General features: G+C 39.7%; 1 protein-coding gene across 22 annotated transcripts in view; it reads left to right on the top strand.

Moving 5' to 3' along the window:
- SVIL (supervillin) overlaps positions 1-23,498 on the top strand; it is a 142,917-nt gene that overhangs the window by 31,504 nt on the left and 87,915 nt on the right. For 17 of the 22 annotated variants that reach the window (XM_061350777.1, XM_061350733.1, XM_061350724.1 and 14 more), the window contains exon 1: positions 2,651-2,744. The exons of 4 other annotated variants lie outside the window; for them this stretch is intronic. In XM_061350777.1, the coding sequence (XP_061206761.1) occupies positions 2,681-2,744 (64 nt within the window). In that variant the 5' untranslated portion in view covers positions 2,651-2,680. Of the gene's footprint in view, positions 1-2,650; positions 2,745-5,378; positions 5,946-23,498 lie in introns of those variants that run through there. One more of the 22 variants, XM_061350695.1, reaches the window with a different exon arrangement.

Genomic DNA, 23,498 nt, shown 5'->3' with positions numbered 1-23,498 from the left:
ATGGGACTGAAACACTGGGGATGCCCAATTTTTATAAATCCCCTGTCGCTGTCCTTCAGGTTAATATCACAGGTTGAACTGTGCTGTGTTCCCTCTAACCTTGCTGGAAACTTCATCCCCTCCCTTCTGGGGATAAAGGCAAACCCATTTATTTCTTGTTCGTTTTCTCAGATGTCAATAAGACTGTTCTCCCCTACTATGTTTTCAATGCAACTACTTTTCTGAATACTTTGTAAGCTGAATTGTTGATGCATGAAGTGTTTTCAAAAATGATGCCATGCAGTACTTCACAGTCTCTTGCTGTCACAAATTTTTGGGTTTTTTTTTTTTCCCTGTTTTGACAACAGTTTGCTTGAACTTTTGTGCTTTACTGCTACAGAACACTAGTACTAGACTTACTGCCGAAGTTAAGCTTACAGGGAGTGTCATCCTAACAAAAGTGGTTTGCTGTCCTACAACGTATAGTAATGCTTTTGTTAAAATGTGTTTCACATAGTACCTGTTATGCCTGGTGTTCTTTGGCAGTGTTTCCCGTGCTCAGTTTGCCTGAGGGTGGAAGTGTTAATGCTGGATTAGCCTGGTGTCTTGTAGAGAGTCAAGGTCCTCAGCTGTGCTTAACAGTGTACCAGTTCTTCACCTTCTACCCTGTTGGTAGAGACTGGTCTTTTGCTATTTTTGTTCATACAGTTCCTTTCAGGCTTTGGGATTGCACCACTTGAGCACATGCTCAAACCTTGGATTTGTTTTTTGATTGTTTAGGCATTGTGGATTTTTAGTAAAGATGTTACCAGGTGAAGAACGTGGGATGGAGAGAGAACAAAAATATTTTCCTTATTGCTGCATCTCTCTTCAGATGAATAATTATTGATAAGAAAGAAAGCTATGCTCAGTGTCACTCCCAGAAATTTAACATGGCATCTCTGCGCATGTCCTGGGCTGTTGCCAAATGTCCATAGCTATTTATTATGGTCAACAAAACAGCATCCTGACTATTTGGGAGCTGTAAACTTTGGGTGAAACCACTAATCCATTCAGTCTGACATCTGTTCTGACACTATGCTTCTTTCTGTAGTAAGGCTTTTGAGGAGCAGCCTGTCCACCTGGGTAATTTCTTCCTAATTTCCATTCAGTGACAGTGTTTCTAGGATCTGAATTACTTTTGCCTCTTTCCAAAGCTTTGGTTGCAATGTCCTATGGAAAATGTCAGAAATTATCATTTTAAGGAATATTTTATTTCCATGAAGCTGTAATGACTCAAAACTATTGGTGTGAAGCCATATAAAGCAAGAGAAGGTTGCTCAGGTACAAATCTGAGAAGCATACTCAGTTATATTGCTTTTTCTAATTTCTTTGAATTGCAGATTCTAACTTTGTTAGTGGCTTTACAAGCCTTGGTGTTCAAGACTAGCAACTGATACCTTTTCTAAAAACAGAGGGAAGAAGGAGATGGTGTACTGTGTTTATTTCAACAATCAGAAGCAACACTTCCAAAATATACTTGTGGTTGTATCACAGAGTTATGAACCTAAAGTTATCTAGCAGTGACTAACATGGTGAGACAGTAGCCTCATATGTTCATGCTTTATTTAGAAAAGGTAGTACTTATTGGAGACAAGAAACACTAGTGTTTCATTCACTGTGTTTGCTGAATCCCTAAGTACAGATATCCAAGGCTGTCAGCAGTTCACGATGCGAGATACAGAAGTTTGCCTCTCAGGTTCTGACTGCAAGTTCTGAAGGACTTTACAGTACAGAAAGAAACAAACTCCTTTTCCCCCTCCACCTTCATTCCTTCCAAATGCACTTTCTAGCCTGTCCTGTGATTTGATCAAAGTTAGCAAAGGGTTGTGATATCTCTTGATCTTGTTCACTTACATTGTGGTGAATTCTTCTAACGCTATTATCTCACTGGAGTGGTGGTTCACAAATAGATTGTGACCACTTTCTAAATTCTTCAGGCAGAGCCTAGATTATACCAGTTGCTACATTTAGAGAACCCTACAGGTTAAGAAAAAATGACTACTTCCTCACAGCAGAGTTTAACCCATAGAGTCTATGTGTGTGTCTACTGTTTCACCTACTTCAGAATAAAATGGGAGAGCTTATCTTCCCTCACAAACTGGGGGATCCTCAGTTTGAGGGTATATACAGTTTGCATTGAAGATAAGATGGGTTGGAGGGCATAGGCTTTAACACAAAATACATGGCTTTATTCCTTTAGGCAGTGCGGCCAGATGGCATTACTGAAGTCTGTGGGACTGTACTCCCTGACTTGCCACCCTCTCATCAAGCATAGGGAGTTGCTTGGCCTGTGGGAAGAATACCAACTGTAATATGCATCTGATAGTAAAAGAATGAAGAGTTCATTCTGTTAGAAATACAAGAAGTGTTTGTGTTGTTTTTTTTGTTTAGGGCTTTGGTTTTTGGTGTTTTTTTGGTGGTTTTTTTTTTTTGGTGGGTTTCTTTTGTTTGTTTGTTTTTTATGATAAATAAAAAATCACTCTGGGCTCTCACAGAAACTTGAATATGCTAAATGAGCATGGCTCCCTAGCTGAGCCAATAGGGATGGCCAGATCCAGGCAACACTTTTATCCCACAAGAGGGAGGAGGGGTGAATGAGCTAGAAGATATAAGCTGAAACAAAGCCATGCTGTCCTTCTGAGTCATTCGCATACACTGGATGGGTAAGGCTTCCTGCTTCCTGGGACGCAGAAGTGGGGTCATGATTCTAACAATGGATGCTGGTAAGTCACTTTTTATTAAATTTGTTTGTCTGGGGGTTTGGGATTTTTTTTTCTTTTTTTTTTTTTTCTGGGAAGTCTCTCCTTCCCCTTCCCAGCTGGAAAGTAGAGATATTAGTAAACTGGGAAACTGAATTGTTAAATAAATGCAGGCTTAATCCAGACTTCTCAAGCTGTGTGCACTTTACTGTGTGTTACACAGTGTTGCTTCTTGACTGTTACTTACTGAATTATATACCCTCTCTTGCAATGCAAGACAAAAGTACATAAATCATCATAATCTTCCAAGTCGTGGAAAATTATCAAAAGTGTGTCTGTTAATTTGTACTCTGTCTTTATGGGGACAGAACCTGTGGCATGATGTCTCACTCTCATTGATAAGAGGTAATAGTCTCTGGAAGACATATGCTAAATCATATGCTTGCTGTAAAGAGCTGGTGGTGATCTAATGTATTCGCTTCGTCTATGTTTACAGAGGTTTTGTACTGAGGAGTAAGAGGGAGAAATTGGTGCATTTCCATGGTAATTTTGCTTTGTGTGTTCATAGCCAAAAAAGTCGATGTAAAAAGAGCACACACAGGATTTTAATTTTTTTTTTCAAGTTAGGTGCAAAAGTGAAATCTTTAACATAGTTCCCTGTGTGATAGGGAGAGTGGTTTCTATAAAAAAAACCAAGCAGTCCCAGTCCTGCCTCTTGAGAGGGGGTGTGTTTCCATGTCATAACTCGCATCCTTCAAATTCCAGAGTAATAAAAGACCTTGGATTTTAAATGGTTATGGATAGGACATAAAGCACCAGTGGTTCTGCTCTGGCAGCATGCTCACGGCTGCTCCCTCTCTTACCAGTTGCAAGCATGCCTGCTGCATTTTTAAGAGCTCTGTTGAACTTTTGTCAGCAGTTGGTTCAGCTTTTTTTCACCACAGTGCAGAAGCATAATGTGACAAGTTCTACAAGCTGAGTTCAAAGTGATAAACATACTCAGGCAGATCTTGCTGGTCTGTTTTGTCTGCTTGTCACATGCTCAGTTTACTCCATGCTAATGGAAAGCTCACTGTCTCCTGTTGGGCATTTGCTAGGGCCTAAAGGGAAAACTCTCAGTGCCTTTTTCCAGTTCTTTGATTTTTCTGAGATTTCCAGAAGGTGACCCAGCTGTGATCTTCATGCTCAGTTTAGAGGAGATAGCAAACCACTTTATTTAACCCACCCACACTTAAGTGAAGTTGCTTTGTCATCATCTGTGTAGGCAAGATTGATTCTTTTTGTGTTCAGGTTACATTACCTGCTTTACAAATCAGTTAAAACCCAGGCCCTTTAACTGAGATGATAAAATTTAAGACAAGCTCAGAGAGGCATAGAACGGCATATGGCTGATAATTTTCCATGACGTAGAAGATGATGATGATTTATGTACTTTGCCCCTTTTGTTAGGGTACCTTCTAGAGGAGGCGTATTTCAGGTACTTAAAGCAGTTTGAATACTCAGAATTAGCAATCCCCTTCTACCCTGGCTTCTGCAAGTATAACTGATGCCTCAATGGAGGATGTCCTGGCAGTGTTCAGGATTTATGTGCTTGTGGGCGCTACAGATCCAGGCTTTGCTCATGAGATACTTCTTCCCCTTTGAAGTCCAGAATTCCTGTACTGCACTGAAGTAATTGAACTCTTTGTTTTGGAAAGACTGAGGAAATGTTAATAACATATGGTTAAAAAAAGTATCTTTTATTTGCATATACTTACATACTTGCATTGTGCGCTGTTTCTTTGTGCTGTGAGGTGAATCATAAAGAAGTGACCCTGCTCACCTGTGTTTCATCGGATTCAAACCTGTATTTGATTCCAGAATGGTGTCACTGCACTAATTTCTCAGAAATTACAGTGCTCTAGTAGTCCTAGTGGTAATTTTCAGAGTTAACACTGACTCCTAAGGTTAGTAAACACATCTTTTGGAAGCTCCCAGCTCCTTAAGAACTCTTAAATTACAGTTCTCTGATTCTTTAAGGGAAAATGGTTCTAACTACCTGAAAGGAAACATTGTAATTCAAGGATTTATAACAGTGAGTTTTAGTACTTCTCAAGTATATTTAAGTTACAGAAAAAAAATGCAAGCAATCCAATGCTTTTTGACTTAATCTGGGGCACAGATAGTGCTCAATGAAGTTTATCTGCTTGGTTTCAGCTGCCTTTTAAAGCTGAGCTTGCTGTTCTTGGAACTGTTTGCTTATTTCAGATTTTATGTTTGCATGACAAGTCAGGGCTAATTACTTATTTATTTAAATGGGCATCATGTTCTTAAGTTGTTTTTTAACAGAATAAAACTTGTGTTCCTTAGGATAAGTGTAAGAATACTTGGGCCTGTGTTTCAGATTTTCATTAAATGCATTTTATTCTGCTGCATTTGTCATTGCAGCTTTTAACTTCTTGCAGGAGCAGGACTAAAAAAGTTTCAGATGGGGGGAGTGGAAAGGAGAGCTGCAAGATAGAGTTGAGAGTATAATTGGATTTGAAGCTGCTACAGGCTGGGACTGCTGCAACAGCTGATTTGATCCTTCTGAGTTTCAAGAGCTATTTATGGTAGATTAGCTGTATCAAAGCTCTACTGTTCCAACCATAAAAGGCTGGTCCTATGTGAAGTTGCCACACTGCATTTGGCTTAGTCTTCCAAGGTTGGAGAGCCTTATAGCGTTTTATGTGGGTAAATCCAGTGATGGATAGAAATACTAAAGGCAGATCAAGGAATAACACTGTTGAGGACTTCAGATGGCAGCGAACACTTAAAAGGAGATTTTCACTAATAAATTTTTTTGCTCTAGTGTTTGGAATCAGCACTTGGATATAGCTCCAGCATATTTACTGCATTTGGTGAACACATGCTTTTAGGAAAGCTCTGTTCTAAATTTATCTGACTTATCTGAATCATCTTGACTGCACATATACTTGCCAGCCTTGCATGTTGATATTTGGTAACTTTTGTGAAGTCACTTTTCTCTTTTCTTAGTGGGTGAGCATTAGGTCTTTCAGAAGGGAATCTTAGCTGAAGTGAGAAGCTTTTCTAAAACAAGAATTGTGAAATACCTGACTAAGGAGCGCTTTGGGCATTATCAGTAACTATTTTGAGAAGACTTTGACCCCTTCTGCTGCATCTCTTACTTCTTCCTTTCTTCCTCTGTGTAAAGGCAGACAAGTGGAGTTTTTACAGGATTCTGAAGTAAGTAGCACGTCATTTGGAGAGCTTGCGCGCAGTCACTCGAGCCAGTTGTAAGAACATTTGTGGCTTTGTGAGGTTGAAATGTGAGTGGGTTTATTCCAGCCTGTGCATGCCACTCATTCAGCCTTCCTTAAGGCATTTTGTGTTTTTATTCTCGTGGTTTTGGTTAGAGGATGAGTTCATTCTGCTATGAATGGAAAATCCCGCCACTAGCTGATTTGTGTGTGAGGTGTCTCCTTTGTCAGTTTTAATAGGTTAACCTAAGCCACAGTAGTACAACCAGTCATAAGAACACTTCTATAAACCCCAAATCTTCCAGGGGTAGTTTTCTTTTGTGTTGAAGAAGTTCTATAAACACATATGAATACTGTTGCATTGCATAACTGTATTTTGAGACTTGGAGTGTTTTGAAGAAAGCCTCCTTCAACTTTCCACTCTCTTATTTTTAAATATTACCAGGACACCACAGGTGGAAGTTACTTGCACTGTTTTACCTTCCTCTTCTGCAGCAGTATCAGCTATTGGGGGGGGGGGGGGGACAGACACGGGACGGGGAGGAGAAGGGGAAGTGTAAGGAGCAGTAAGAGAAGGTTCCTCGCTTCAAGACTATTCCAGGTGGTGTATTCTAATCATAGAATCTCCAGAAACACAAGAAAAGTATCATTGCCAAGAAAATGAATTTTGTATTTTCGAGTTTCCCTTTCAGGAACTAGCAATTTAAGGCTGTCTTCCATTTCCTTTGTGTTACAGACCTGTATTTCTCTGTCAAATGGACCCAGAATTTTTATTCTGAGTTATATAAACTTGTGTTTTAGCCTAGAGAATACCAGAAGGCAGAACATGTCTGGAGAATTACTGTATAAAAACTACTGTATCAGTTTAGGTATAGGAATATTTTATCAAATTACCACCCCCCCCCCGTATACGTAATCTTTCCCACGTGGACTTTCTTAGATACACATTTAAATATTTGCCTCTATCTATATGTTAGATTTATGTTGATGAAGTGATTTGAAAGCTTTATATAGTCTTAGTACATTTGTTTATGCAAAATATTAAGAACAAGTAGAATTTGTGGGTTTTTTTAAATGCAGCACTGTCATTTTCATTGCTTAGAATGTGTTCACAAGATCAGCTTTTGTCTATGAGGCCCTTAATATAATGATCATAGGTGCAAATTGCACAAGTTTATTTAGTTAAATTGCCATTGTTTGTATTCATGTTTGCTCCCCAGTGTCTTGGCTGTTATGCATGGCAATTTCACTACAAATTGGCAAAAGCTTCTTTGCAGACAGTTTGCAGGAACAGGGTGACTGAGGCTTAAGCACTTTGCAGAGGCATCATGGTTCACAGTGTATTTCTTGCTGAATGCATAGGCTTCTGTTTCTCCACAGAAAAGCCTCAGTTTGGCATAATAGAGGGGAAGAGTGAGCTCAAAGGAATCTGTATGCACACTGGTCTTGCATTATTAATTCACTGTTTTTTATACTTTCCCAGCTAGGCACTTTAGAGTTAACAGACACCTTGGAAGGTCGTGATTTTTAATGAGCAAAACATGTCCTAGTTGGAATCTGCTTTAAGCAGATAAGAATGCATTGGGTAACTGGTGATAAAAATGTTTCTGATGTCACTTTCTCACATGTTGGTGTGTTGAAGGGAGTCTTTCAGTAGAGAGGGTACAGCAATTACACATTAAGTCTTTGCTGATTTATTTGGATTTAGTTGATGGGATGGTCTCTCTTGGATGTAATGATGCCAGTTCTCAGAGTTAAAAAAAAAAAAAAGGAAAGAAAGAAGTCTGTAAACTCAGATTTCACAGACCCAGATTAAAATAATTCAGATTTCCAGACATGTGTCTCCTTAGGTACACAAAAAAGCATCATGATGAAGTTGGACATTAAGCATCATATATCGAAATTAACTAAGGCAAGATAAGTTTCCAAAACAACTTGGGGCTCCATCAGACCTTTAGACAGTAAGTGTGTAATTTCCCAACAGAATGCAGCCTTTTGATGCCAAAAGCTGCCATGCTGTTACCAGCCGTCTGTTACAAAGGAACGGCATTCAGGTGTTAGTTGGGAGGGAGACTGCTTGCCAAAGTACTGTGAGAAGTTAATAATATTTCTATGCAGTTAATGACTGCCAAATGTGCTCCTCGTGGCTTATACCTGTAAAATTCTTGGCAGTCAGCTAAGACCTGCAGGATTTCATTCTTGGTCCATCATATCAGCCTTAGATTTAGACAAAATTACTATCTATTCTTTAAAATAAAACAGCGCTGTCTCCTATTAGCTCGCTGTGGAAGGAGGGAGGAGTATGGATTAGTGTTTCAAAACAGTTGCACAAATAACCTAGGGAACATGCAGATTGTATGTGCTTCGCATGTGACTTTTTAATCTTGTCCATGCTGACAGGAAGCTCCGTTAAGACTCAGAGACAGCTAGAATAACTCTGTAACTCTTAGAAAATACTTGCCCCAACCATTCATGTTAGAATGAAAAATGGACAGTATTTCAATGTCATTTCCCATGAAGTGCCAACTGGCCTTGAAAACAAGGTGAGAGCCTCAAGGCAACAGCATTTCAGGCAGCACTCCAGTGGTGATTAGAGGTTGATAATGCTGACCCTGTAGCCAGAAGTTGGGTCTGGGATTTGAGGCCTCGCTTTAGTGTCAGTCATTGTAACACCTGCCTGCTTTCAGTTTCCAATAAAAAAACCTTGCCTGGTTTGTTAACACAGGCAACTGGAGCCGAACAGCTTAGGCAGCTGTTGTTCCAGCAGCACTGGATTTGTTCCTCTTCATTGTGAAGACAAGTAGCAGGTTTTTTGCAGTGAGTAAAGCTAACCTTGAATGATGTATTTCTCCTTGTAGTTAAGCCATCGATAGCATATAACTTCTTTGAAAGAAACAGTCAAGGATCAGCACTAGTAATTATAAAGAGCATTGTAAATTCCTGAAGTTGAGGGATATAAAACTTACTGAATGCCTTAAGAAACCCTAACTAGAGTGAGTTTAGACTAAAACTGTTTCAAACAAAACCCATATGCCAACTGACTGGGTTGCACTTAGTGAAATCACCTGTGTGAATTGTACAACTTAACTTTGAAAACATAGCTCAAAAGCCAGCCTTTCATTCTGATAGTATGGGTTCACTTTGCAAGCAGGGAATATTTACACTGATAACTGGAGGTTGTATTTCAGAATGGGAAACTTCATTTTATAACTGTGAAATGAATTAAAGTCTTTAAAGACTGCATTACAGATTTAAATACCAAATTCTCAGATTGAGTTTTTTGTAGTTTTCTTACTACTTATTCTTATGAAATTACCAGTTGGAAAACATTAGTAGAAAAAACACTATACTTTATGAAATAGCACAGAATACATTCTGGTTATAGTGCTCTACATACAAATATTCTGCTTATCAGCACATAGATATCTAAACTTATGCTAGAAATGTAATTGTAACAGATACAATTTTGATATTGTCAAAATGCATTTGTCAGTTTATATATATGCAAGTATTACAGATACAGCAGTAAAAAAAATTGCTGTCTTTAGGTATCTCAGAGCTCAAAAGAACAGATTTGATGATCATATGCTTATATGTAGCATACTTATAGAATGGTTAGGGTTGTAAGGGACCTTAAAGATCATCTAGTTCCACCCTTCCTGCCCTGAGCAGGGGCACCTTCCACTAGACCAGGTTGCTCCAAGCCCCATCCAACCCGGCCTTGAACACTGCCAGGGATGGGCATCCACAGTTTCTCTGGGCGACCTGTTCCATATTGTGTCAGATAAGAATGCTAAGTGTTCAGCTTAAAGGAACTAGAGTTGTGAAGCTGTTTTTTAGAAAAGCTTCCATACATGCAAATGGTTTTCATTTCTTTTCTGACCAAAGGCTGGAAGCCTTTGCTGATCAGTCATTAGATCATGTCACAGTCCTTTCTGTGTAAGGATTCTGTTTAGGTGGGCATTGGAAGACTGATCCATCCTGGCCCTAATTCAGAGCCATAAAGGCTTAGATTTTCCAGTGTTAATCATGTTTCTGGCTATTTGGATTATGTATATTTGCTGGCTATAAGGATTCGTAATGGTTAAGTCAAAGGAGAAAACATAGGATCAACACAATTCAGTCCAGCATTTTGCTTGCTGAGCTAATAATGTGTCAGACATTAAATAGGAGGATTTATAGCAATTACTAATTGCAGAAAAAAACCCCATAATATTGTTGATAAGACTTTGTGCTCTTTATAGCTATCCTGCTTTAAACAAGAGAAGTCAAGAGCAGCCTTGCTATTGTAGGCTGGTGTTTAGGGTTAACCTGAACTGGGTTCAGGCTTCAGGATGGTGAGTTTCAAACTGGGGTCTCCTCCTTTCTTCTGGAAATACCTAGGCAATTTGAACACTGTTTGGTGAGGCTAGCCGCATTCTTTCCTACTGCTGTCAGGAATGATGGCTGTTTTAGACACATAAGCACACCTACTGGATCATGTTCCTGCAAGTGTTTAAGGTTAGGGATACCAAATTTGTTCTTCTGACTGCTTCAGGCAGCTGATGGTTTGGATTGACATACAGGAATAGTGGAAGTGACAAACCCACTTTACAATACCAGTTTAGGAATCCCTCCCAGTTACCCCCCCCATTCCCAATTTGCTCCTGAACCACTCTTTTCATGTGTGTCAGTTGGCAACATGTTAGGGATAGGGAACTGTTTTTCTCTCTGTTCTCTGAGAACTTTTTCTTCTTCTTCTCAGTGGGTTGCCCAGTCTTGCTTACCATGGCTGTGCCAGTGTGGATGCTGATTTAGTGGGTTGGGAGGAGTCAGGGAAGAGCTGCTGTATCCCAGACAAACCCAGAAAAATTACAAAGGTTTCTATACTGCCTGAGCTGGGTTCTTTGGACTTCAGTAAAATAGGTGTAAGCAAAGTTAAGGCATAATTTTGAGTTGCAGCTTCAAAAGACTTGTATTTGATATCACAGGAACTTCACAGGTTGATTGAAGCCAGCACAGAAGTAGCTAGTTTCTATTAAAACATTAAGTGGGTAAGTATTTCTGATTTAAATGTAGGGCCAGTAATTGAGTAGACACTTACGAGTGATTTGCAATTGCCTGTGATGATGCCAGATTGAATGCAGACAATGAAATGTCATGACAACACAAGTCAGTGGAAGTTAATTGTCAGAGAAAAAAAGTGACTCTACGCACATTCCTGTCAGCAAACCCTTAAGATAAATCAAGGTCTATTAGGCTTAGTTGCCCTGGCTTGTCTTCCTGGTGTCTCAAGTATCCTTCCACAGCAAGCCACTTGCTCCCTCTGTGAGGCTGCAGAGAAACAGAGAGGAGAGAAAGAAGGAGCTGGGAGGGATCAAGGATTAGGGAGCAGGCGTTAGGATGAAAACCTAGAGCTGTTTTCAGGGAGAACCAAGGGAAGCACTTAAGAGAAGAGCTTTCTCATGCTTTTGTTTTTACTGTCTTGATTGGATAAATGAGCTAGTTTAAACAGGATCTTTGGGTCACCTCTCTGCTGGGAACAGAAGGGCTGATATGCTGGGATAATAGTCTAAGATTTAATCTGAATATTGCATCATAGGATTACACCCTAGGAGGCATAAATGACTTGTTCTCAACATGACTTCATTTACGTCGTGTACTCTGACAATGCCTCACTCAGTATCTCAAGATATTTTGCTCATTCATATCTTTGACTCAGTGGCTGTGAAATGCAACCTGCTGCTCAGCTTCAGAGTTTAACAAGTGGTTTGAGTTGAAATGAACTCTGGATTGATTAACACTTCTGAATTGCTTCTCTCTTGTGACATGTGACAATTAGTTGAATTACCAAGCAGTTTTCTGGTGTCTCCATTGCTTACATGAACCTGGATTTTTGTGTTGAACACTATTTCCCTGATAGCAGGGGAGCAAAATTTAAGCATGGACCTTGCCATATCCCAAGACTGGTGGGCTGAAACCTAATCATGAAAGCTGATGGAGCTGAGATGTGCCCTTCTGACTGCAAAGGGATGCTTTACTGCAGTTCCTGCTGGGCAGATGTGTAGATCTTCCTGGCACAGAGGAGTAATTTTGTCAGTTCACAGTGAGTTAAGTGTGTTCAGTAGAGTACAGTAAAAATCAATGTAGTTGGGTACTGTTCCCATGGCCATCAAGCTGTCCTCCCTGTGGATGGTGTATTGAGGCAGACAAGTTCTAAAGGTTTGGAAATACTTACATGGTTCAGGACCCTGACCCTGGGCAACATGGCTGTATATCCTATGAGAGTATCGGATACAAAAAAAGAATTGGACATTCAAGTTTACCCAGCCTATCATGTTTTTCCTTAACACTAAAAGTCCTTCCTACAACCACCTGCCAAGTGTTGTATATGTTTAGCTTTAAGGGCTGACAAGTAACCAAACTTGGTGTGGTTGCAGGCTGGAGACTTAGCTTGCAAGCCTCTAAAAAAACAAGTACATGTGTTGTAGGGGGATGTGTGTTTAGAGTTTTGCAGGGCAGACTTGGTTTGGGCCTTTTTCTCTTCCTTTTGGAGCTGTTAGCAAAACAAAACATCAAGCTTTTAGCTCAAGGCTTCTTGACACAAATTACTGCAACTTTCTGTTGTTTTTCAATATAACAACAACAAAACCTCCATTTTGCTCCTAAAAGAGATCCCTCCCCCCTGCACCACAAAGGATCTATCCCTGTTAGGGCAAACAGGCAGCTTGTGACTTTGACAATAGGTCTTTGTGTTCTGAAGACATAGCATAAATTATTCCCTCCCCAAAGAAGGCTGTGAAAGAAAAAACAAGGCCAAATAACCTGGTTCCTCTACAAAAGCAAACCAGAAACACTGTAATTCAGCCACAGTGATGCTGTGCTTGCTGTACCCTGATCAGTGTCCAGGACTGCCTGGAGTGCAAAGCTTTTCGTCAGGTTTTGGTAAGAATTTACGATTCTATTCCCAAGCGCCAGTCTCTTGTCAAAGCTGTGGGCTGGGACTTAGAGGAAGCATCACATGAAAAATTGCAGGTGATGATGTTCTGTAAAGACATTTTATTTATGGTACTTCAAACTTTCTGGACTGGCCAATAAGCCATTGTGGCAGTCACAATTTTATCCTTTCCCTTTTTAAAAGAGGATCATGATTACATCCTTCAGGACTTCTGACCTTTCTTCATTACTGACCAAGTTGCTGGTCTCTAACTTCCCCTGCCTTTCCCTTCAGGGATGATAATCTTTTTTTATTACCTAAGTTATTCTTTATCTGCATTTGTCTCCCCCTTTTCTCCTGCTAACTTTGAGTAGTCTACAGGTTTCATTTGGAGACACCTTTAAATATTGTGTTTGCTAAATGGCACTGTTGAAAATGACTCTTCCAAATTGAGAGCTTTCTATTCCTTTGTAAATATTTGGAGCAGTGTTTCTGTTTTGAATGCTCATTTATGACAGCTCAAACCTCTTACCATGTTTGTTCTGAAGTGGTGGTAGTGAGGGGAAAATCACATAATTGAATCAGTTATTCTAAGGTAAGGTTTTACGGTGCCTTCAGAAAGATCTGTTTGAATTCATTTTGTTAGGAAGTGACAGAAGTAGTTCTGAGCTTTCTTGAGCTGCCTTTCTGCTGACAAAGTAGAAGCACAGCCAAGGTACAGGTAAGAGAAATGACAAATACTATGTGGCTTTCCAGTTTGCGTGGATATTGGGAGGAAGCTTCTAAATAATTAAAAATGCATCTACTATAGCCTTAAATTTCACGTCTTTCAAATTGTGCTCTAAACTTTCATTGCCTGATTCACGTTCATAAGAGTTTTCGATCTACTTCCACTATGAACTTTTCTTGAGCTCTCCTTTCAGAACTGGGGATGCTTTACATCTGGACATGGTTAGGTCTGTGAAATACAGTAATGTCCAAACAGTGGTTTAAAACTGCAGCAGTGTCAGAGTCTGAAAAGAAATGAACAACTGTCAAACAAATTATATTTTGTGGTACAGAACTGTTTATGCCTCTTGGTAATGGAGTAATGTGTCGCAAACTTTATATAGCTTTTGCAGCGTGCCAGTTTCACCCAGCTCATAGCACTTGCTGAAGCAAGCTGACTGCGTGAAATAGTTGTCTGTACACATCTCATAAACCCCTCCTGGTCTGGGTGACTATTCTGTCACACAGAAGCAGGCTTTGAAGGGCTGGTTGTCCCGTGCTTGGCTTGTAACTGCAGTGACATGTAGGAGGAGCAAAACAAGAGGAGATAAGGGAGAAACAGGTTTTATAGCCTAGAACTGATGAGGCCTGTGAAGAAACATTATGTCCAGTGGAGGAATTAATAGGCATCCTTAGCAGTAGCACTCACATGTCTGCTGTATCTATTAATCTCTATGAAATGACTTAGATGGCTGGACCAACTGCAGGCTTGATGCACTTTCTGACAGCATAAAATTGGCTTGTAATAAATATGCTAAAGAAGCAGCAGGAATAATGGAACCTATTTAGGAACTGACATGCCTTTGGGTTTTCATAAATCCCTGGAAGTGTAATGCTGGCAAATGAATATTCATAAACCAGGCTATTAAAATTTTAAGAGAACCTGGAGGGGATGATGATGTCAGACACCAGAGTTAATTACAGAAATGGTTAAATTCTTGGCTAACTAGGCTGAACATGCTCTCGCACTAGTTTTTACATAACACAAGAATTGGAGGGAGCCACAATATTGGATGTAGGTTCTCCATCTCTTATATGTTCTCTGAACTGAAAGTCTAACCAGTGTAGAGAACAGGAAGTATACACCCAGCTACTGTGGAAATGAATCGGCTTCAAGTAGTTGAGTTGTCGATCATTCCTTTTGTGCTTATTTTTTGTTACTGAACTGGTCCCAGTTTCTGGCTTGCTTGCTTGCTTGCCATGAAGTGCCCTGCTGGACTGGGAAGCACGTGGTGGCGCTCTTGAAAACTGCCAGTTGTTAAATGCGATCTGTAGTGTTCCCTAAACTTATCACTGGGAATACTAATACTACAGTAACTTTGCTTACTCAAGGTAGCAACCAGTTTTAAGGATTTTTGCTTTGTTTTAAGATACACTATTACTCTCAAAAGAGTTCTGAAAAGGATATGATTTCTATTTTGTAGGATAGCAGTATTTTATAATGCTCTCAGAATTGCTGAGGGGTTGGAGCGAGCTACAGAGGTCACAGTTCTAGTCCCACTTGGCAGAAATAAATTGAAAAATCTCTAACTTTAAGTGGTGGTCAGTGTACTCTTTATTTTCCTTATTGCATTTTTTTCCACAGCATCGATTGAAACTGTAGAAGCCATGCTAAAGCAAATCCCACATATGTGTCCTTATAGTGGTATGATGGGCAGAAATACTGAACAGGATTCTAGCTTCCCTGGAATCAGGGTAAAGTCTTAAATGTTAGGACCTTACTGAAATTAATGTTACTGTTCCAATTCAAATTATACATACTTCCTTTCTTAACTAGAAAGGATGAAAAGGAAGAACATGTTACTGTATTTCTTGAATCAAGATCTGTAACACAGGACCCTTTGAACAGGAGTGCCCTTCCACAAATGAAGATGAACAAAATAATACTTGGATTTTTTTTTTTTTTAATGTAATGTAAAGTTAAAATCTAAACCAAACCAAACTAGCAACTTGGCAGCTTATCACCCCCTTTATTTTGCCAGAGCAAGGAACACTAAACACTATAAACACAGATGAAGTGGTTCTTAAATCCCAGCAAAAAGTCGCAAAACTACTGAAAATCTCAAAACATGCTAAATAGGATTCTGAAGGTTTGTGAGATTTTAAGAAAATCTTTCCAACTTGTTTTGAAATTGAAATCTTAAAAAAATGACTAATTAAGCTTAAGAGGCAACTCCTCAGCAATCTAATAGAGATGCTACATGGCCATAAAAATGCAGAAATCTTAAATTTCAAAATATCAGAAATCATGCTCCCAAGAGTTCTCACCAACTGGGGGAGTGCAACAAGAAATTGCTGATCTCTACTGAGACATACTGTAATTTTGGGAGAAGGAAAATAACTTACTAATGTCAGCTTTCAGCAGCCCTTGTTGTAGGGTGACTAAAGAGACAGTGTCTGGTTTGGGTGTAAAACACGAGCTTCCTTGTTGACAGAGGTCTTTGGAATCCTCTGAGAAGACAGCAGATTTATCGCTTACCTAATCTTCTGGGTTCTGTGATTAAGTAAGCATGAATTCTTCCACACTTACTGCCCCGTCTTGAGTTCTTTTATTACAAAAGGACTTGTGCCGCAGAAACTCTCTCCCTCAGCCACCTCTTCCTGCTTTAAGCTTGCCTCTTTAACTGTGTAGCTTCTCTAAATGAGATCAGGCAGGGAAAATAAAAATATACATTTGCAAGATGTGCTTCATGATGGAAAACAAAGTTCAAGACTGTTCTGGACGACAGCCTTTTGAATGTAGCTTCCAGGCAGCCAAAGCTGTGTTGATAGCATCAATGCAGAGGGCAGCAAGGCCTCTTGCCATGGAGGAGGAACTGAACAGGTGCCAAACCTTGATCACAAGCCTGTCCTCTGGGAGTAAAAGCTTGTTTGTTTGAAGTCCAGGCTTTTCCTTAGCAAATTAAGGGATATTTTAGTATGCATTTCTCCTTCTTTCTCCCATAGTTGCCTCATTCTTATGTTGCTGTTGTAGTTGGTTTTCTTGTTTAAATTGTTCAGACTTTCTAGATGGGGAATCTCTATTTTCATGCAGATGCAGACCACATGTGGTTCAAGAGATTCTTTGGGATTCTAATCTTTCAAGATGAGCAGTATGCACAGGCCTAAGGACTGATATAATCACATCAGCCATCCATCAGAGGATGGATGTGAATGGTTTCTATCATTCTGTCATCTGTGTTTCCATGGACCCTGTGGTCCAGGAAGGTTGGAAATGGGAGACTGACATGGTGGTGATGGTCCACACATCACCAGTGTTAGGCATCTGCAATAAAGTGGACATTTTCTCCTCAGCTCAGCAGCACTAACCCAGTGCTTCAGGAGAAACATAGGGGATAATCCAAGCTAAAGATTGTGCAGAATGTAAACTTTAACTTCTGGAACAACAGTTCTTTTTCTGAAGAAAATGAAAGTACCTTTAAATAGATAAGCTCCTCTTGCTGTTCTGCTTTGATACCTTTTTGTATGGTTCTTGTGTCTGACCTTGGCAGTATCTGAGAGGAAGAAGATGTGGATGAAAACCTGAATGGAACTTGATTGAGTCCTTTTTTGCTTTTTTTCTTCTTCCAAAAGAAAAACTGATGAAGGTATTGTAACTTTTCTAGCTGGGAGCATTTCTTGGTGTGAGAGAAAGCAGTGTGGAGAAAGGAAATGCAAAGAGATCCTGGTGTTGCACTTCATGTCAGGTTGTAACTTCAAATTCTTGGGGTCACCTCTTCTCACCTGGTCTTCTCTGCTGCTAACGTTCCTGAGCCTCCTGGAAGACAGGAGCATCAGGAAGATGGCTGGCCTCAAGTTTTAGTTCCGGTTATTTTTGTCAAAGTGAGCTGGTCAATGGCTGTGTAAAAATAGTCTCTGCCTGTGGGAAGAAGGGGGATGTGATCTCGAGGAGCCATCTTGCAGGTATTGCAGTAAATAGACAAGCACTAACACCAATCAGTGTGTGAGCTGTGACTCAGTCCTGCTTTTTGGTACACTGATGGTGCCTGATTTGAAGCTTCATATCCAGTCATTTACCAGCACTTCAGTTAGCTCCCTGTCCCCCTCTCATTTCATAACCAGTGCTGCCTGCCCATTTCATAGGACTGTGCCCTCTTGTGTGAAGCCAGTGCTTGCTCTCAAGAGCAAACACGCTGCAGTCCTGAAGATAGCACTGTGGTGCAGGCAATTAGTGTCCTAAGGAGTATAACTGTGTGAACTTCAAGCTTTGCAGGATTTATATGGGGCTCTGGTCCCTTTCTAAAAGCAGAGACCAGAATTCCCCTCTTTCCTTTAATGATTAATAAGCAGTTACAAAGGGGTGTTTTTTGTTTGTTTTTTTTCAAACTGTAAACTCTACATCTGTTTTTCTGTCCAGGGGCAGTTAGAGGAGCATATGGCTGTATTGACTGTGCAGAGCTGCCACTCATTTTATCAAGTTGCTGTTTGCATGTGGCCAGGCAGTATTTATGAAAAAGCCCTCCCTGCTCCTGCACTGTTTCCAAATAAAGGCATGTCTGAAAGGGGAGTTAAGCCTCCAACTGCCAGACCTTAAAAAAAAAAAAGACCTTATACCCATGGACTGAAAAGAGGTGATTTATCTGCAGCAAACTGTTCCTTCCTCACACTCCCCACCTCACTTCCTTTTCTCAAATTAAGGGGAAAAGTTGCTTTGAAATGTAAATCATGGAAACTGGTTGTTTTGAACTCATGCTCTATAGCAGACAGTTTAGGAACCTAACCATCAGCCCTGGAGTCACCTCAAACTTGCTAAAATGTCCAATCGATGTATTTCTTTTGTTTGTTTGTTTTTTACATTGAGAGCAGCTTAAACAGAAAATGCTTGTGTTGCTGGAAGGTACTTAGTAAGTGAGCCTTTCCTTGCATATAGACTATCTTGTATGTGATGAGTGGAGAAGTTGAACAACTACCTTTACAATGCAAGGTAGTTGTTCGGGTGACTTTGGTTTTTATTATTTCTTAAACCAGAATTACTCTTTGTCAGGGTTTAATACAAGTTTGAAGTGACATAATGGTGTTTTGCTGTGTATGATCTAAGGACATGGCTAACATGAGGTTGTTAGGAAGAGGTAATTTATTAGACCAGCTGGTATGGGGGGAAAAAATGAGACAAGCTTGCAGGCACACCAGCACTTCATCAGGCCTGAAATAGAAGCAGCAGATTTCAAGGTTAAACAGAAGTTATGAAAAACTACTTAGTTTAATCAGCCATACATTGAACTGTCAAAGAAGAGCTTGCTGGTATGGTATTCCTTCAGTGGAGAGGGGAGGGTGAGAAAGTGATTGTTTTACGGGAGAAAGAAATAAGGAGTTTACAGCCTGTTCAACAGGGGGAGGCTATAAAACCAGTACCTGAGGAGCCCATGGCTGTTTGTGGTAGCTGGGGGAACTAGGAAATTTTAGTTATTTGTCTTCTCTTTGGAAGGTTGTATTTCTGTAGGCTTTTGTTTGAGAATCAAGACTGCAAAATCAGTCGTTTCTAGACAAATAGAGTTAGGTTTATCTAAAATAACTTTATTGGGCAAATCTAGTTTCAGACATTCTTTGTGAATGGGTTTCCATCCTTTGCCTATATTGGTAACTCAAGAAGTTGCCCAATAGTCAGTTCACAGTTGTAAAGGTAATAGCAGAAAGAAAAAAAAAACCAACCAAAAATAAATAAACAAAACCCCTCTATTGTGTGTACAAAGTATTTACTTCTTAAATCAGATCAAATCTATTCTAACAAGAAGACCTGATCCTAGAATTTTTAATTATTATTTTCCTTAAGCAGGAGCCAAATTTAGAATTGAAATATTAAAAAAACAATTTCAAGCCTTTACAGAATGATAGATGTTTTACTTGTGCTGTTAATAGAGCTGGCAATGTGCTGGTTTTAAGCTTTGAAGTAGGATGTTTTATCAGCGTGGTTTCAATACATATCCGATGTAGTGTATACTGTTGATGTATGCCGTACTGGAGAGCAGGAGGAAAACTATTCAGTGTTCTTTTTCTAGGGCTGTTCAATGTTTTTCTTTAGAGCTGTATCATAAAGTGATTAGTATTATAGTTAAAGCAATGCCAGATTAAACCTGTTAAAGTAGAAGTCATTATCTTCTAACTTGCTCATCTTCTAACTTGTTCATCTGACTTCTTAGTTCTTTTTAATGGGCTGTACAAACATCCTGTAAATTAACCTCTGTATGTATTAACAGTTGCTTTTAAAGTTATGGTATCTGGCTTTCTCATGCAAAACTGACTTCCATTATCAATGATAATGCTCAAAACAGCTGATGTTGTTTGAGTGGTGTCAGGAGTCTGCCTGTTGTTTGTTTGTTTGTTTTTGTTGGTTTTTTTTTTTGGTTTGTTTGTTTGTTTGTTTTCTGAGTTCCACTGCTGTATATTAAGAGGGCAGAGCTGTTTACTCTGCTATGTCCTGTTAGTACCAGAGGGGCTGGATACGTAACCCTTTCATTTATCCCAAGCTCTGGGTAGGTGGAGGAGGTCAGAAAAGTTTAATCTTATTTAGATAAACTACTTGCCAGGAAAGGGGTATACCTGTGCTGGCATTTGTCTTTCTCTGCCAGAAGGCAGCTTCCTCCAACCTGCTGAACCAACAGTTTGAAAAAAGTTGTCATGCATTGGAGCCATTTAACAGCAAGTAGGATATTTTGAGGGAGAGACCACAGCATCTTCTCTGATCCTTGATGTTGTAGGATATGGCATATCTGTGTCTTGGTGTCCTTAAAGGCAGTTGTACAAAAACTTTCAAAGACTAAGGTATGTTAAAACATCCCTTTCACATGGTACTTCAGTCACTAAGTCTTTGGTCAGTTGGCAAGCGTGGGAGCCAAGGTTTTTGTGTTCTGCTTTCAAATTTTTCAAGAAAATGCCTGAATTAGTTGTGAATGTCCTTCACCACCACCACTTTAGTAGCAGTACCACTGCTTTGTAAACCTCTAATGGGTCTCAAGAGATTTCTTAAAAACCTAAGCTGGACACCAAATCAACCTAAGACTGGCCTTGAGATGTTGGATGGCTTGAGTATTGCTTCTGTATAGCAAATTCACAGGGAAAGTAATATTAGAAGCTAAAACTAATATAGTGTTTCAATATTTGACCAAAAGGAGTAGCAGCAGTAGGCATTCAAATAATTTTTGATACAGAATCATAGAATCATAGAATAGTTAGGGTTGAAAGGGACCTTAATATCACCTAGCTCCAACCCCTGTGCCATGGGCAGGGACACCTCACACTAAAAACTGTAATCTAACTGGAGCTTAATGGAGTATGGTGGCTCAGTTCTAACAGATAAGGGCTGTGTTTGGATATTGGCTGCACATTGTGTAAGTAGCTTTTATCTATGGCAGAGGTAACCAGCATGCTCTGTAGTTAGAGCAAAGGTAAAATTGGAATAAGAGTATTTATAGGATTCCATCCTTATAAATTAATACTGCCAGTGCTTGGAAAGACGGCGAATAAATTGGCATGACACTCGATGGGGGGAGGAGGGAAAAAGTATTTGTAGCAGTTCTAGAAGATGGAGATGGGTATAGCTATATGTTATTGTGACACAAGGAGACATGAAATCTGTTCAGGGTTCTTCTTACCATATTATTTTCCAAACCCTATCTCTTTGTAAGGGTAACTGAAAGGACGCCCACATCCTGTTCCAGTCTCTAAACTTGAAAACTGAAGTATCTTGTATGGACCCCACACTTACTTATTTTCTTCTCAATCTAAAATATTAAGGGGGAAAAATGTCTGTGAACTGGAGTTGTTAAGTCTTTAGATAAGGAAATAGGAATAAAATGTAAGTTTTATTTTTCTGGGGAAGGGATAATTTTGTTACAGTATTTAACAGTGTGTTGCTGGATGTTACTGCTATTTGCCACAAAGTATTGAATGTGGAACACTCTCAGTGGCATGCTTCACCCATAGAAAGGAAGCACCGCAACTAATAGTTTATCACTAGCACAGAGAAATAACTGCTTATGCTAAATAATAACCTTCTAAATAAAACAAGGCAGTGGTCTACACCAACGTAGATTTCTGTCATTCCTGGTGCTGATTCACCTTGGCATCCCTTAGTCTCCTCCCTTCTCTTCCCTGCCTTTCTATGTTTGGAAGTAATTGTTCAAGGTTACCTACCCGGCTGCCTGTCTTCTGCTTTTCTTTGCTTCCCAAATTACAGGACAGAAAGATGGGATAGGTGAATAGGACTCTTTCAGAGAGTTGCGAGCTCATTTCAACAGAAAATTTTCTTACAGTCAATAGATGAAAAAAATATCTTCAAAAAATATCCCAACCTAGCAAACTTTTTTCCTGCGAACATTTTGTAAAATCTAGTTTCTATTTAGATGGCTTTTACACACTCTCAGACCCTTCAAATATCAGAAGCTGGATGCTCTCACACCATTTCTCATAATGACTTGCAAGAAATACAGAAAATTCTTGGCAAACAAAAAGCTCTCAGAAAAGGAACTAGCTAAGAACTTACATATGCCAAACTGTTTAATAGAATAGTTTCACACACACGTATACCCTTGAGGGAAGAGAGTGAGAATTTGACTATAAAAATGAAGTTATGATTTCCAAGTGAAATCCCTATGTAGTGTCCTCTCTAGAAGCAATCCTCTAGTTTTGTTCAGCCTTCATTAAACATCATTCTAGTGTTCTGGATCTCCTTGGATAGGATTTTGTTATTTTGCTGCATACTGTGAGCTAATGCAACTCCTGGACTCCAGTTTGTGCTGTCTTGACATCCAGACTTTGGGTATAAGCTGCTAATTACAGTTTCAAACTTCCCAGGAAACAAAAATAAAGAACTGAAGAAAACACTGCAGCTTTTCACAGTGATCTCATGTATGGCCACATGCTGTCAAGTTGTTCAAGTTTCTTGTAGTTAGCTTTAATGCAGGCATACTTTCCATGGGAGTTTAAAACTCTGCTGTAGTTTGACTTAAGGCCATTGGCAAACAATACACTTACAAGATAATCTAAATGTCTTGAATTGTAGCATTGACTGAGCTTTTTTTCTGTTTACTATTTAAGAATTATTATTTTTATAAGTCAAAGGAAGACGTGTGTATGCTTAAGTGCAATACAAATTACTAAATAATTTATTTAGATAAACTGCTGGATTACCTAGCTCTTCTACTGCTTAATTTTATTCAGTTCTTCCACTAGCACTTATAAAAATCAGACCAGGTATAGAAAGGCAGTGAGGAAAACAAGCATCTTTCTTGGACTTCAAAATCCTTTATGCAAGGCATTGATATAGAACTCAATAGTAAATGTGCCAGTAGTGATGGTGTGCCGAAATAAAGGTCCCAAATGGCACATGGAGGCTCCTTGCCGTAGAAAGAACGACTATTTTCATGCTATGAGAATACCTTTCTGCACACACTGTGAGTAGGACACTGTGCTGACAATAAGGTAGGTGCATTTCAGTGAATTTGTGTATGTCTCCCATATGTGCTTTCTTAAGGTGCTGAAACTCACACAGAATTGCTCTTTACTGCTCGGATTGCAAACTGTGGGAGCAGCCTTAGCTGTGGCTGTGGAGACTGGGAGGATGGTGGAGTACTTTAACAGTGAAGCTTCTCAGGGTCCATGCACCCCAAAATTCCCCAAGGCTTGTAACATCTCAATTGTTGGAAGAACAATACAGCAGCTCAAATGTCATCCATCAAGTTCCTGGAATGCCTAGAGGACTGCTTCCTCAAAAAGATGTTAGACGTGCCAACCAGGAATGAGGCACTGCTGGAGTTGCTACTCACAAAGCAGGAAAAGCTGCTTTGTAGTATCTCGGCTAGTGCCAGTGTTAGCTGTGGTGATCACAGTAGTTTGGGATCTGGCTGACTATGCTGAAGG

Source organism: Neopsephotus bourkii, unplaced genomic scaffold (assembly GCF_033783945.1).
Source record: "Neopsephotus bourkii isolate Nb327-2 ecotype Australia unplaced genomic scaffold, CSIRO-AGI_Nbou_v1 NB_53, whole genome shotgun sequence".
Taxonomy (NCBI): Eukaryota; Metazoa; Chordata; class Aves; order Psittaciformes; family Psittacidae; genus Neopsephotus; species Neopsephotus bourkii.
The sequence above is the reverse complement of the archived record's forward strand: the minus strand, read 5'-3'. Positions and strand labels throughout refer to the sequence as shown.